Below are 17313 nucleotides of genomic sequence, written 5' to 3' on the forward strand. Positions count from 1 at the left end.
TCTAATATGAAACAGAAAGAGTACATATGCTATGAATTTTGCCGCTTTATACATTTACATATAAACACAGTGTATAATAGTTTCTATTATATGAGTTAGATAAAAGAGAATTTAAACTAATGTCTCCCATCTTTTTACATGTAACTAATTGAGTCCTCTTTTCTATTTTCATCTTTATTTATTTAAGTTATATTTTTCACAATATATGTATAAATTTTTTAAAAATTATATTAAGATTAATTTACAAATTTTTAAAATTTTAATTACTTTGCCGGCGTCCCCCCAACTTGCAAGGCTTTTGTCAGTTCATTGATTGTCCAGGGAGACAAGCGTAGGAGTATCACATGGACCAACTAAATGACGGATAAAGATCCTTGACCTCAAAACCCCATCCACAACCCCACGAACCGACTCAACCACTACAATCCAAAACTACTAAACAACAAATAATAATCAGATTTTTGCTATAAATAGCAATACTCTCTTTACCTTTTTAAGCCACAACATACTTCAGCAAAATTTAACCATAACCATGAACATGTTTAAGAGTGACCAACCTCAAATTCTTGGATACGAATCAAGCCAACACTACCAAGCACACACCAACAATACACTAGCCACTGTGTTGAGCCACTTCCACGCTCATGTTCCATCACCGGGGCAGTCTACATCGACCCTGGTCCAGACCATCGACGCACCACTCCCTCGAGTGTGGTCCATGGTCCGATGTTTCTCCAATCCGCAGGCCTACAAGATGTGGATAAGGAGATGCACCATGCATGCCGGCGATGGCGGCATAGGAAGCGTGCGCCAGATCGAGCTCATGTCTGGCCTCCCGGCCACCACCAGCACGGACAGGCTCGATTTTCTCGACGATGACATGCATGTCATGACTTTTAGGATCATTGGTGGTGATCATAGGCTTGTGAACTACCGGTCTACCACATCCGTGCACCAAGAGGAAGGTGGTAAGACGGTGGTGGTGGAGTCCTACACGGTGGACGTTCCCGCGGGAAATACAAAAGAAGAAACGTGCTGCTTTGTTAATACTTATATTGGGTTTAACCTTAGGTCTTTGACTAGATGCACGGCTGGGAATTAGCTAGCTACAGTTTGGTTTAATTAAGCTTTTCTCATGTTGTGTTTGTGTTTGTGTTTGTAGCTCTAGGTACGGAAGAGATCATTTGCTTATTCGTGTAAGCATATAAACTCTCAGACTTTTTATTTTAAAAAATTATAAAGTAATAATAGTTTTCTATTTGAGTTTAGTTTAGTCATGTAATAAATAATGATGTTTTTGTTTTATGAAAAATAGAGTAACCTTTTTTTCCAAAAACTTGAATCTAATGATTAATTTCATTGGGCTGAAAGACACAGAGGCCAAACGCACATCAGCAACTCGTAACAAAACTAGAGGGGAATATGGACCAGCCCAGCACATAATCACGTTTTCAAGTTCGTAAGCCGCCAAATGTTTTTATGTTATGTTTAAGAACATTGAATTAATATTTTGAATTTAAAATTGAAACAAATTTACTTCAAAATTTTAATTAATTTTTTTTTTAATTTCAAATTCAAGTTGTCGATTGAATTGAAATCTCCTTGGTGCCAAAAGTTTTTGTCTTGATTTTTTTAAATATGAGAAGGGGGTTTGATTCATAATATCAAGCAAGTATCATAGAAAAAAAACAAAACATAAGGGCAAATGGGCCTTTGGTTCCATATCCATCTCTATTAGCAAGAATCAGAACTTTTTTCAAAAAGTACAACAGAAGGGCAAATGGGCCTTTGGTTCGAGTTTTGACCCAGTTCATAGTAGTCAAAGGTCGATGGATCCTTGAACTGGGCCTGAAGTTTTTGACCCAGCACCTTTACGAATTTCTTTTTGAATAATGCTATGACACTAGAATCCACTGGGGACTCAAACAAGCAGTGTAGAGAGTCTCTCTCCATTGGTCCAACGACTACTACATTTGTAAAAAACCAATCCGCATTTTTATCACATATATATATATATATATACATATATTATCTTGAATACTTATTACTTATTAGCTCAGGTGTGATTTGCTTTTATTTTAAAAAAAGTTCTATATTGGAAAACAAATTACGGTCTAATTGTATTCTTTGGCATGGAAGGTAAGCTATATTGTTCTCTGCGTCAATCACGCAAGTTTTCCTTGAAAGTCAAAAGGATTATTGTGGTTTATGAGTGCAAAACTTCAATGGAATCATCAAGTACATGGTAAAGGGAGTGAATTTGATGGGGAAAGGCAGGCTAATTTTCTGGTTAATGCCTTTCTGATGTATGGTCAGTCGTAAAATATTTAGAAAGGAAAAATATTAAAATTTAACAAAAATAATTTACTCGTCAATTTTTCCGTAAGTCATTTTATACGTCATATCTCGATCTCAACTTCGATCTAAACCTTTACCAAATACCAAAAAAATAAAAATAAAAATATATATTTTTTATCTAAAAAAGAAAAAAAAAATCAAGAAAAAAAATTTACGTCAAAACTACGGAGCCTTCATGTCAATTGGCTCACCATATAAAGTCAAACACGTCGCTAAAGTGGTTAAACCAAATAGTATTTGGTATAAATACTATTGACGTATTTGCATTGTTTCAATATTTTATTAGACCATTACACTACACGGATGGACCTTGAAAAATATTATAGTTGATGAATTTATACAATAATAAAGTAAAAGTAAAATCAACTAATATTTAAGTGAGTTATTGATTGATAATATTTTTGTAAAATATATTAACAATTGTTTATGTGTGTTGAATACAAGAGAGAGACAGAGATATAAAATGTGAAGTGTTCTGTATAATATTGAAGATCTATTTGGAGCATGTACAAATGGACCAATAAATAAGCTACTGTGCAATGGCTATACAATTGTGATTAAGCTATAATCACGGCAAGAATCAATGTGCAACGGCTATAATATAATACACAGAATTTTTATATTAACATTCCCCCTCAAATTCAAGGTGGTAAAGCAGAAACCAATTTGAGTTTGGAAACTCATTCCCGAAATCTACCTGGTGGATGAGTTTTGGTAAAGATGTCAACGGTCTGATCAGCGAAAGTTAAAGAATGAAGGCGTACGGTCCCCCGAGCAACATGTTGACGTACAATATGACAATCAATTTCAATATGTTTGGTGCGTTCGTGGAAGACATCACTATGAGCAATGTAAATAGCACTCTGATTATCATAATAGAGAATAGTGCCATTGGAATGAGAGACACCCATATCCGTTAGGAGTCATCGGAGCCAAATAAGTTCTTGTATGGAATCAGTAAGGGCATGGTATTCAGCTTTTGTACTAGACCTGGAAACGACGAATTATTTTTTGCTGCGCTAAGAAATGAGAGAGTTACCAAGAAAGATAGCCAGTAGTAGAACGCCAGTCAGTTGGATCACCTGCCCAATCAACATCAGAGTAGGCACGTAGCTCAAGTGAAGAATGAGTAGAAAAGTGAAGGCCATGAAACATAGTCCCTTTAATGTATCGAGAATGCGTAGTAAAACAGTATAATGAGTAGATCGAGGCGCAGAGATGACTGACTGACAAGATGCATATCATAGGCGATGTCAGGTTGAGTAACAGTGAGATATACCAGACTGCTAACCAACTGTCGATACAATGTGGCATCACTGAGGAGTGTACCATCTAGAAGAGTGAGCTTAACATTGGTCTTAAGTGAAGTAAGAGCTGTCTTGCAATCAATGATACCAGCATGAGCAAGAATGTTAAAGGAGTACTTGGCTTGGGAGAGATAATAGCCATCCGAATCAGAGAGAATTTCCAAGCCTAGGAAATAGTGGCGGCACCTAAGATCCTTTATATCAAAGTGATAACTGAGAAATATTTTGAGTGCAGAGATACCTGCAAGATCATTACCAGTGATTATCATGTCATCAACATAAAGTCAGAGAAAAGTAATACCAGAGTCAGTTTTGCGGATAAAAAGGATAGAATCATATGAGCTTGAAGTAAATCCAAAATCTCCAATTGTAGAACTAAATTTAGCAAACCAAGCTTTTGGAGCTTGTTTAAGACCATATAGTGCTCGACGAAGTTTACAGACTTGATGTGGAGAATGGTTATGTGACGACCCGAACCCGAAGGTACGAACCGTTAGCCGGGTACTTACTCGAACCTGAGGTCATCTACGTCAAATCCATCATTTCTAGAGGTGTGACGACACTTATAGGATCATCATTAAATCTTCACGAAGGCTCAAAACAATTCTCCAAGGGTCGAAAGTAGGATACCTTGAAGAGAAGAGGGAAAATGAACAAACAGGTGCACTTCGGTCGACCGAAATGGAGCTTCCGTCGGCCAAAGTAGACCCTCAAGAACCGGTCGACCGAAACCCTCCATCGGTCGACCAAAAGGTGAGATTCTGAAAGCAAGAGGATGGTTCGGTTGACCGAACCCTATTTCGGTCAACCGAAACAGGAGATCCTGAGAGTTTGCAATTAGTTCGGTCGACCGATGAGCCATTTCAGTCGACCGAAATGACTCATTCGAGTCATGATCCTGTAATTGACTTGCTGCACTTGGAAAATGAACTGAAATGGTTGAAGGAATTTTAGAATGACCCGGACCTGAACTAAACCATCAATTATAAAACATTCAACGATCATGAACTAATGTGTCATCATATAATCATCTTACAACATCACTTGCTACAATTACATACAGATATACACAATGATTACATTAGTTTCATTTACATTCAATGAAAACTAAGTTTCATTCTTAAGTTACAAGGCCATGAATATTAACATTTGTTACATTCTCAAAACTATGATTATACACCGAATGGCCAAAATACAAAATAGCAAAATGGTCTTCTAACAACTTTTAAGCTTGCGGTGGATTATCATCCGCCGATTCCTTTCCATGACTTGAAAAATGATAAGTATATGGGGTAGGCAATTTGCTCAGTAGATGGCACTTAAGACACGCTCCTTGTGTCCCCGTGAATCCATACAAAGAATAGAGCAATGGGAATGAGGATCATACCATGTCGGGATAATATAACACAACCACTAATCTCAACATAAACATTGTAATGCAATGGAATACTATGCATGCTAATGTCACTCTCCATTTTCAACATTCAAACCATCGCTTTCAAACTATTAATATAACCTGCCATTTGGTTACCTCGCAGCGACACGAGAGAAGGATTGACTAGTATCCCTGACCCTTGGTACCCCTGCAGCGTCATTATGGGCCCAGCTAGCTCAACCGTGCTAGGGCAATCTCCTTAATTCCCTCTAGGCTATATTAACATTCTGACCCTTTGGTACCCCTGCGGCGACCGGGTTTTCATAAAACAAGTTCATCAAAATACTTCCCCGAAATCCCCATTTTCATTTCAAAACAATCTTCTCAATCATGTCCCATGGTATGCAGGTACGTCATGTTCTTAATGCCATGGAAATGAAGGCTTTCACACTATACAATTATGCATACACTATAAGTACTCTAGGGAAATTACACATGCCTTCACACATCATTTCTAACAAGTTCTACAACAATATAAGTATGGTAGATTAACTATTAGACAAAGAAATTAATCAAATAAACACGTTCTCAGACACACGTTCTCATACAACTTAAGTTACACATTTAATCATAACTTCACATATAACACTTACATCATCTTTAAAACAATTTATTTAAAAATAAGCATATTTTACAACAATTTAGGAGGTATAATTCACAAAAGAACAAGAACATCATGAATTAAGAACCCCTACCTCTAAAATGAGCAAAACCCTTGAAATGGGTAAAGAATTTCGAAATCCAAAGAAAGGCCCAAAGCTGAAATTGTTGGTACTCACGCGTAGAGCTCGTCGTGCTCTCCGCTTTGCCTCGAACGGCGCTTAAAATCACTAAGAAATGAAGTTGGAATCAAGATTTGAAGTCTTGAAACCAAAAGAAAAGAGAAATGAAGAAGAAATGAAGAAGATGGAGAAACTTACGGGGAGAGAGAGTGTGGGAATGAAAATGTGGTCTCTGGACCACTTACGAGGTAGTGGTGGGTCCCACCACTAACATTTCTTTTCCCTTTTTCTTTTATTTGCAATTCTACACCACAATTAAATATATAATGCACCACCACACAATTACTACATAGCTCACATAATTTAAAATGTATGAAATGCAAATGGGCTTAACTAAAATCCCGTACGAAAAATGTGAAAAGACAGAAATGCCCTCGCGGTGACAAAATTCTGAAAAAATGAAAAATGCAGAAAATTGGAAACATCACAGGTTATATCTTGGAGGAGGTTTCATATATACTTTTTCAATGAGATTACCATTCAGAAAGGTATTTTTCACATCCATTTGATATAATTCCCACTTACGAGCTGCTGTAACAGCCAATAGGCTACAAATAGAAGTAAGTCAAGCAACAGGAACAAATGTTTCCTCATAGTCAATACCACATTCTTGGGTGAAACCCTTTGTAACCAGACAAGTTTTGTATCATTCCACTGAACCATCAAACTGAGTTTTGATTTTGTAAACCTATTTATAGCCAACAATAGTTTTGTCAGAGGGAAAAACAACTATGTCCCAGGTATGAGCTTGTGTGAGAGCCTGTAGTTTTTCTGCAATAGCTTACTGGCAAAGGGGATTAGAGCTAGCCTCACGATATAATTGAGGCTCATGATGAGACATGATAGTAGAGAAACACTGAAAATCACATAAATGGATAGAAGGTTTTCTTACCCGATCAGATTGGCATAGAGGTTTAGCAGTAGTGATGATATCTGGTGAAGAAGATTCAGTAGCAGGACCACCAGATGAAGCAGATTCGTCAGATAAGGCCATTTGTGGGAGCTCAGATGGCGACGTTGTTTCTGGAGTAGATGAGATAGTGTTTGGAAGCTCAGATGATGATACTGTATCTATGTCGTCTAGGAAGAGTTCAACTAAAGAATCAGTAAAGAATAAGGGAGTAGAAGATGGAGATAGATGGAATTTGGAGAGAGAATAGAACATTTTATGTTTTCAAAAGATGACATGACGAGAGACACGAAGACATCTGGAAATAGGATCCAACATTTGTATCTTTTGTGTTTAATTCCATAACCTAGAAGACAACGTAGACGAGCCCGAGGCTCTAATTTGGTATGTTCATGAGGCTAAAGTAAGACAAAACAAGAAATGAGAGAGGCCTGAACGGATTCAAATGAGGGTTAAAGAGCCACGAGAAACATAATGACATGATGCTGATCTCGATAGGTAGTAAACTTTGCAGCATCAGCAGCACACGACTAAGTTGGTTCAGGAAGAGATTGGTGATCCCGAATAACATGCATTTCAGAGACAAAAGTACTGATAGATAGACCAGGCTGTTGAGTTTTTCTGTGAAGATTGGTCAGAAGTTGATATTGATAGGGTGAGATCAGTAGTGGTGTAATGGTGCTTCAAAAAATCTCAGATAGATTTTGTAGAATCAAAACGACCAAATTCTATACTAATGGATAAGATAGAGGCATTGCAAAATCAAGTGATTATCTAATGATTTTTCCTATCCCATTCTTTAAGACGATCACCATATTTTTCTTTTGTTTCGGTTTCATTTCGCACAGGCTCGAGGATATCACTAGTGACAATGCGCCATAATTTCTTACCTTTGAGAAAGCTGGTCATAGCTTGGGTCCAAAGAATATAATTTGAATAGCCTTCCAATGTAGTGCCAATAAGATGAGAAATTTCAGACCGATCCAATACTGGAAATATATGAGACGTGTACCTGGTGAATAGTTCTGATTGCTGCCCGATTTAAGCCCAATAGCTTAATTGCCCCATAAACATAATATAATATATATAATATTATATTTTTTGGGTGGAGATATATATTATATTTTCTGGGTGGAGATATAATATATATTATATTATAAATTTATAATATATATTATTAGAATTTATAGGCAGTGACAGAGGAAGGTGTAGAGGGCAGCGGTAAAAATCAGTGGCAGCAGCAGAGAGTGGTGCTGATGGAGTAGAGAATACCGGAAAAGAGCAGTGGCAGAGGGCAGGCGGGACAGTGACAACGGATCTGGCGAGATGGGATGACGTTAAAAGTTATCAATTGCATAGAGACGTCGAGGACGGCGGGACGACGTTAACTATAAAGGGACGTCGAGGATGACCGTTGTTGTAGAGAGAGAGGGTCAGCAGCTGAAGCTTACGAACGGCAAACCCGAACCGAAACAGTGGGCAATATGGGTTTTGGAGCAATCTAAAATGATATGTCGATATGGGTTTTGATATAGGTAACAGGTTTAAAATTGTTGCAAAGTTTGAAATCAGATTGACTTTTAAAAAACAATTTTAGGGATAATATAGAGGGAAAAAAAAATTGGTTCGGATTTGTTCAGTACAAGCCATCAATCGATGGCTCTGATACCATGTTGAATGCAGGAGAGAGATAGAGATATACAATGTGAAGTGTTCTGTATATTGAAAATGTGTTTGGAGCATGTACAAAGGGGCCAATAAATAGGCTACTGTGTAACGGCTATACAATGTGATTAAGCTATAATCACGACAAGAATCAGTGTGCAATGGCTATAATATGATACACAGAATCTTTATATTAACAATGTGCATAGGCGTAAGTAGGAGTAAACAAAAAAAGAAAAGAAAAGGATACTAGGACAAGAAATAAAAATTATAGTACCACTTATTTAATTACTCGAGATTTTATAGGTAAAAATAAAGTTAAAGAAAAATTTAGTGGGGCAAGTGCCCCTGCTAAATACACGTACAAAGGATATAGCCTTTATAAAAAAAAATTGTTTGTTTTTTCATTTATGAATCAATTCTTTTCACTTTATTAGGGGTGCAACTTCGGCTGGCCTAACCCAGCCCAATCCCAACCCAACCTCAACCCGAAATCGGGTTGGGTTGGGTTAACTCGAATTGCACCCAACATGGGTTGGGTTATAACCCGAACCAAATATGTTCGGATGGGTCGAGTCGGGTTCACGGGTTGATTTTATTTATTTATTTATTATATATTATTATATATATATATATACATATATATTTGATTATATTTTTAGTAACTAAACCAAAAAACAAAATACAAAATCTACAAGAATCAGAAGTTCAGAACCCATATATTTCAGATTTTCAGTTTATCCATCTATTTGCAAGAATCAAGAGTTCAAAACAGGCATATCATTTCATATTGTTCAAAAAATCAAAACCCATATCTTTCAGTTTCAAAACTAAAGTATATAATTAAATGGTCATTTATCTCCAAATAAACGAAGCATAGAAGGAAATTAGTTTCAACACAATTGAGATTAAGAATAAAAGTATTACCAAAGGACTAATGATATTATAGACAAAGTAGAGTGCACTTGGATTCCAATAAAATTATGAACAAATCCAAACATAACCAAGCAACATGTTATAGTAAGTATGCCAAAAGAGAGATTTTTTACACCCAAAAAAATTTAAAATCCAACTGGACCAAACAAGTCAGTATTCCCATTTCTTCATCTCCATACCATCCGGAGGGTTTCCTTCAACCTTTGAACCCATTTCTTTCCGGTTAGTTGATAGCACCGTTCCATTTGACTCGATCTGTAGGGTAGCACCCACAAAATAAATAATATTACTACTTGGGATGGACATCAAAATCAGTAGTATATATATGATATCAAAGTATGGAAAATTCTAGAAGACTTCAAAGTACTAATAAACAAGCGATACCAAAGTATGGAAAATGTAGATAACTTAACGTAATTACATGCTATTTAACTTGAATACAAAATAAAAGATTGCCTGTAGTTGAACACAAAAGAGCATTTTCATCACAAACACAAATTCAAAACTGTAAGAGCATTTTCATCACAAACAAAAATTCAAGTGTCTATCTAACTCGAATTTAGCAAGAGCTACTCAATGCAGTTGTCAGACACCTTAACTTGCCAGCATTTCCAGACTGTAAACTAAGGCTAACACTTGACAGCTGTTCAATTCAACGAGACGTCCATTCTTGATACAATTAAAAAAGGGGAAACATGAGTAATAAATAAAGAGAGAAAATCAAATGCAAGAAGCCGAAATTCAAAAAAAATGAACAAGTGACAGTGGTTTTACTAGCGAGTGTGTAAAGAAGTTTAATGAATTAAAAGAAATCATCTCAATTGCCCTTTTTTCTAGAAGGTAGTGTCCGTATCCGTCACACTTGTGGGTAATGAGGGAAAGAGTAAAATCAAATCCAAATGTGTGCAAGCAGCAAAAAGAGTGTTATTGATTAGTGTGACCAAATCAATTTCGAGTCACATAATTAAGAGAAGTGATGTAGCTAGGAACTGAATCACAATGTCTGTCATAAACCTTTGTGAAACTTCTGCTGCATAGTATTAGCATTTCACCAACAAAAAGAGGTTTCTGGGCCAAGAAGATGCAAGTGCAACTGTGTAAAAATCCCCTTCCAAATGTTGCATTGAGGCATAAACATGATTAAAGATAGGACACCACAAACTTACTATTTTGAAAATAAGACACCAACTGTGTAAAAATCCCCTTCAACAAGTGCATGATCTGCTGCTTTCTCAAGTAAAAGATTGAACCTTTTCATCATAAACACAAATTCAAGCACTTTCAGTTGAACCAAATTGTTTTAGTAATAAAAGTCTAAGTTATAAGTTAAACCAATTGTGGCCTCAATAGCAACCCCAATCCACCTAAACATGCATCAACAATTGCTAGCTCTATATTAGAAGCCAATATGCAAATAAAAGCATATTAACATAAACAATTAAGAATAGTTCTAACAATTTATATATTGTCAGATTAGCAGTTGCCTCAAAAGCTTTAAACAATTAAGAACAGTTCCAAGAATTTATATCAAGCTCAAAATCAGCAGTCTTACAAAAGATTTTCTCATGCAACATCAAAATCAACAGCGTAGATGTCCCAGAAAAATTTGTTCAAAGCTGCATCTCCATCTAACTTTTCTTTTTTCAATTGCCAACTATTCACGGAATGGCTAACCTTCAAAATCATCAGCAATTCCTACAAAATGCAAATTAGAAGTATAAATAATTTGATACTTAGACAGTGTACTGGACAGTCTAAACAATTTATGTTTATACTTATTATTAAAGGGGCCACATAAATTATTTATACTTATTTATTAGACTGTTTATACTAAAATCGAGCCCAGTAAGCTTACTCAAGTGTACAATGGATAAGCTTACTTGAGTGTCTAATATAAATAAATATAGACAGTCTAAACAGAAAGGGGACAAATTAAGTATTCAATACCTTGTTCGACAACCTCAAGAGCCTCCAACGTCTCTTCAATCTCAACTGGATTAGGTGAAACTCTTAGTCAATCTTGAGCACAAATCAAACTTTCTACAATTTTCAGAGTTAAAAAACTTCGAAATCTGTCAAGCAATCTACCTCCCATACTAAAAGCAGATTCAGAAGCAACCGTTGACAAGGGAATGGCCAAAATATCCCGGGCCATAAGAGAGAGTACACGATATGTAGAAGATTTTCCCTTCCACCAACTTAAAATGTCAAAATTTGATTAATCTTCTTCCACACCATCTTCCAAGTATCTATCCAACTCGGATTTAGCCACCTCATTTTCCTCCTCTCAAAATTTTTTTCCAATCTCTGTCTTCTTCCAAACCATCTTCTTTTTCATTGGGCACATAAACATCTTCAAGGTTTTGAGCTAAATGAGCACCCAAGCCTGTAGGGGAAATTATTTCCAATGATTTGTAATGTCTGAAAAGCCTCTCCATCAAACTTTTCACCTTTCCACTTTTTCTGATGAATATAATTTTTTGTAACAAAACTTCACATACTTCATCTTAAAACATGGATCTAAAACCACAGCAATAATCAAGATCAAATTCAACTTTCGAATATTACAATACTTCTCAAATTTGGCATTCATCTTAATAGCCATTTCTTTAAAACGCAAATCCTCACTTTTTGTCCATCTTAAGAGGACAGTTTGCACTCTGAACACTTCACGAAAGTATTTATTGCAAGTAATATATTGGGACCCTGATATGTACTTTGTGACATTGTAGAAGTACTCTAAAAATTTAGAAAGATCCCTTATTTTTAACCAATCTTCCTCACACATCGGCTCCTCAGAAACTTCCAAATTTGTATCTTGTTCCACCAAACGTAATCCCAAACTAGGATTTTGCTCTGCCAAACGTTCAAGTGCCTTTTGAAAATCAATAGCTGATTTCAACATTAGATATGTTGAGTTCCATCTAGTAGGAACATCCAAACATAAAGACTTCAAACTCCAAAGTCTTTCCTCCTCAACGCATTTTTTAAACGCTTGCAATCTTGAAGGAGAAATCTTTACATATTTCACAAACTCACGAATACGAAGGATGGACTTTTTTACCTCATTTATTCCATCATTCACAATAAGGTTCAAAATATGTGCAAAACACCTCACGTGAAATAATTCCCTATTCAGCAACAATCCATTTCTTTTATTTAACTTCTGTGCCAACTTTGCTGCCGCCGTGTCATTTGAACTTGTATTATCTACGGTGATAGTGCACACTTTTTCAAGACCCCAACTTAATAAAAATGTATCCACGGCTTGTGCAATAGCCTCACCACGATATGGAGTTGGAAGCACACAAAACTAAATGGCAATCCATCAACAATAATCATCCTAGCAAGCTTTTTTCGAAGAATATTTTGGTCAAATGTCCAATTGGGATCTTGGTTTTGGGTTAATGTTGAGAATTTTCCAACTTTATCCTTATTATAAGGATAATCAGGACACGTATTAAGGTGCCTACTAAGGGTAGTAGTACCATGACTACTCGAACAATTATATGGTTTGTGACAATTATTACATGTGGCTTTCATGTATGATTCGTCCTGCAACAATTCTCTTGTAAAATGGTCCGAAATAAAAGATGTAATCTTATAGGGTTTTTTTCTTTTTTTTACGATTTACCTCAAAACAAGTTGAAGAGTTTGAAGTTGGTTGGGTTTCATATCCAGTTTCTTCCATGTCTGACATTTTCAAGAAATGCTTACTGCAAAAACATAAAAATATACAAAGTATCTAACAATTACAAACCTGAATAATAAATATATTATACAAAATTAAAAAGAAAAAAATTAAGAGAACAGTTTACTAAACATACATATCTACACCTTCCAATATGTATATTTGTATGTGTGTGTGTGTGTGTGTGTGTATATATATTTGGATATATTAAGATTTTTGATACGAGATAGTTTACTAATTATAAATGAAGTGGTGTATTTGTTTTGCACAATTTAATCAAGCAGCAACAAACAACAATATGTAAAATTGTGCACGAAGTTGAAGCACTAGGGGAAAAATGAATCACATAATTTATACAACTCTCTCTAACCTGGGGTTATATCACTGCCACTTAGTTATTATATGTGGGCCAGCTATAATGGTATCAGAGCACTGGTTCTAACAACTTTGATTCCAGGGAAAGGTTTTATGAGTAAGTATTTTCTGGAAGGATGACCTGACTAATTCTAGATTAGCAGCCTCCTTTCATCCTCGTAAGTATAGAATTACACCACAATTTTTGCTGGAAAATTATGTCAATTTTACTATTAAGAAGACCTATTATCTTTACTGCATCTGTGTGAACTCTGTTAAAGTTCATCGTCCACAAAGTTTTGTTGCGTTCCAAAATCACCCCATGGAAGTATATGTGCCATGACTATGGAGCGAAAAACATTGCTTAGGACACATCTGGTGTGTTTTCTGGCCATTGAAAGCGGTGAGGAAGATACTTAGATCTCTTTCTGAAACATTTAAAGCTAAGGTAACTGCCATAGAAGAAAGTAAAGATATAGATAATATTAAGGTAGTTGGCTTAGTAGGATCAGGACAAACCTATGAACTCCACAATCTTCCAACTAAAGCCTTGCACTGAGTTATAAAGAAAGATCCTAGTGATGATTTTAGCAGCTAAGGAGCATTCTAATTCATCTGAATTAGATAGTGATGATTCTTCTTCTAAGGTTGAGGAGGTATCACAAGTTGCATTGGTTTCAAGTGTAGAACCTCAAAATTCTTCCAGAGATAAAACTTCTGAATTAAGTAGTGATGCCAAAGAAGATAATAATAGTTATATTGGGAGTGAAGATTAAAAAGATGATAATGATGATCCTTCAAAGCTCAAAGCAACGTTTAATTAAATATTTGAGGAGACTGGTCAAGCTAACAATCTTAATAATTAAGAAGCTAGAACAAACTTTTAACAAACTAAGAAAATATTGCCTGAGAAAACATTGTACATAGATAAACCTGAAAAAGGTAGAACTGATTTGCTCTAAAAGATAAAAGTCTTAGAACAAGAAAATTATGAGGTACAAAACCTAAAGAACTATTATATTAAAAGCATTGAAACATTAGAGGCTGAACTTGAAACCTCTAAAGTAGTAGCATCTAAGTTTATATCAAAATTCAGAACAAAACAATGTTAAAAAGCGGATAGGCATCACACACAGTGATGCACACACACAAAAAACCCTAGTATTAGAACAAAGGAAAAGGCCCAAATCAAACGATCCACATAAATTGAACAACATATATGTGAGAATTGAAGACCCAGATAGGGAAAGAGTGTGAATTTAAAGAAAACCTATTCTCTAGTGGCGAGAGCGGTGTTTCGACTTTCGCGGGAGTCGCCGAGAGATGTGAGATAGAGGGAGTCGCCGAGAGATGTGAGATAGAGGTGAGGGAGTCACTGAGAGAAATGAAATAGAGGGAGTCGTCGGTAGGTTGCGAGCTTCGCTGCTCTTTCCGATGATACAGGGAGAAAAGAGAAGGATTAGGAGAGAGAAAGTTAGCGAAGAAGGAGGAGAGAGAAAGTTAGGGTTTGTGAATTTATGTTTATTGTGGATTATTATTATTATTTTAATTATTATTATTTTTTAATGAAATGTTTAATTTGGGCTTTTGGGTTGGGTTCAGGTTGAACTCAGCCCAAACCGATTAAGGTTGGGTTTTGAAAAAATCTAATCCGACTTAAACCCGAATTGTAAATTTATATGTCTAGATTTTAAAATTTGTAGGCTGAACTCGGGTTGGGCTGGACTAACCCACTCAAGTTGCACCTCTGCACTTTCTTATTATTTATATGGTATTGTGTAATTTATAACTTTGTAATGTGTATTCCTGTTAATTGATTGTTGACGTCCCAAATGGGTTGTGCATAGCAAGCCAGTGATGGTCCGAAGTGGTTGGGCCAAGGAGCTGTGACCAAGGTCCTCCAACCAAAGGCCAGCTCATCATGGTCCAGTCATACGTGAATTAAATCCTACACATTTTTATTAATCTTTTTTATAATTTCAATAATAATTTTTTATTTTTAATTTATAATAAAGTATTCAAAAATTCTGTTGGATTTATTTTTTAAAAAATTATTTTTTATAAGACATATTTTTAGAGAATTATAAATTATATATATCTTTATTTATTGGTATTTCTTTTTTTTTTTTTTTTTTTTTCTTACCATTATCAAATTAAATAATTAACTATTTAAAAATAAAAGTGAGGCGTGCCGCTCATTTTTGACAAATTCCATGTCTGTGAAGTGGCACAAATTTCAAAACCCCATTATTTTTCTTAACCCTTAAGGTTGCTGTACGATTCGTTGAATAAAATCAAAAGCTGTCAACGAATAAAAAATCTGTACGTGGCCGTACTGAATCCCACAAGTATTATTATGTCCAGTAGCTCAATCTCAGTTTTCCAAATCGAGAAATCCAAAAATGGAAGGCGGTGACCAATTAATTACTGTTATGGTGTGTTTTGTAAGCAATCGAAGTAATTGAGTTTTTCCTCGTATTCCAAAGTTTATGTTCTCATATTTTTTTTACTTAATTTATTTTTATTTGATGGTTTTTAAATTTATTCTGAATTGGCTATTATGCGATATTATCAATTTTATACTCTGTCCTTAAATATAAGTCCCTGTTTAGAAATTGAAGTTTTGAACGGGACATGCAATTAATGTATTGTTCCCTTTTAAAATTATCAAATTGTCCTTTTTAATTTAAATATATATAGTTATAAAGTTTAAAATTTTTTAAAAAGATAAAGGACAATGATGAAAATATAATGAAAAGATGTTTTGACTTTTCAAAGAAGGCAACTAATTTGAGACATGTAAAAAGAATTTGTAACACCCACTTCACCATATGGCATGATATTTCTATGCTTTGGGTCTGAGTCTGCACGGTTTTGCTCTTGAGCTTTACTCCAAAGCGGCTCATACTAATTGGAGATGGCACATTTACATATAAGCACTTCACCTTTCCTCTACTCAAGTGATGTGGGACTGTGTACATAGCTCGTGATAGCCTGACAGTGTCTTTCGCACCCGCCCACGGCACACCCGCCCACAAGGTCATCACAATCCAGAAAAATAGACTACTAATTAGGGACAGAGGGAGTTTTTCTTATTTGACATTTTTTAATTTGAATGTTGTATTATCATTTAAAAAAAAAAAAAAATTAAACTTAAAAAAAGAAATTTTTTACTATACATCAATGTAGAATTTATTTAACTTGTATTACAAATATAATAATATTAAGTTCGGATTGTATTGTTCTCTTGAAAAAACTTGCCTTAGGAAGTCTTTTTGATGCCAAAACATTGCATAGATGGTTTTTTGTAATCTAAGTATGTAAAGTTGGATACCTAAAATGATTAGCATGGATGAAAAAATTATTAAAGAGACTTAATTTAAATATTTTTACTGCTTCTTTTAATTTCAGAAACATGATTTTGCAACTTGGTTATGAAAATCATAATAATAATAATTAATTAATTGTACAACCTATAAAATCTTTTGAATATGAATACTCTGTAGTTGTTATCTTAGAAAAAATATATATATGTAAAAAATAAATTATACTAATCGGTGGTTAATAAATAGATTGGACATTAATCACACAAATTGAGATGATGAAAATTAAAACAAATAACACTAACATCTATGTTCTAGTAAAGTATAGTCTTTCAATTGAAAACAAAATGGAAATAGTGTAATTAGTGACATCATGGGTGTGTATATCATAAAATAATTAAAATTTAAGAGCATTGCAAAAAAAAAACAAAAAAAAAAAAAATAATAATAATAATACTAATTAAAATTTGAGAGCAACTATAGTGACGTCACATAGTGAAACCAGTACACGAACCAAGGGGATGAGGGATAAAGATATATGCTAGTCACATG

General features: G+C 34.9%; 1 protein-coding gene across 1 annotated transcript; it reads left to right on the forward strand.

The window, feature by feature from the left end:
- Window positions 1-532: 532 nt before the first annotated feature.
- On the forward strand, window positions 533-1102 carry LOC132279206 (abscisic acid receptor PYL11-like). Its single transcript, XM_059781138.1, has one exon. It carries the CDS (start codon window positions 533-535, stop codon window positions 1100-1102), a length of 570 nt encoding a protein of 189 aa, XP_059637121.1.
- The last annotated feature ends 16211 nt before the right edge of the window (window positions 1103-17313 follow it).

The sequence above is a fragment of the Cornus florida genome, unplaced genomic scaffold (genome assembly GCF_030987335.1).
Source record: "Cornus florida cultivar Cherokee Brave unplaced genomic scaffold, ASM3098733v1 CherokeeBrave_3.0.0_Hap2_Chr01, whole genome shotgun sequence".
NCBI lineage: Eukaryota > Viridiplantae > Streptophyta > Magnoliopsida > Cornales > Cornaceae > Cornus > Cornus florida.

Bases quoted from the DNA above. Each gene is read 5' to 3' on its own strand.
- LOC132279206 (XM_059781138.1), top strand. From the start codon at position 533: ATGAACATGTTTAAGAGTGACCAACCTCAAATTCTTGGATACGAATCA.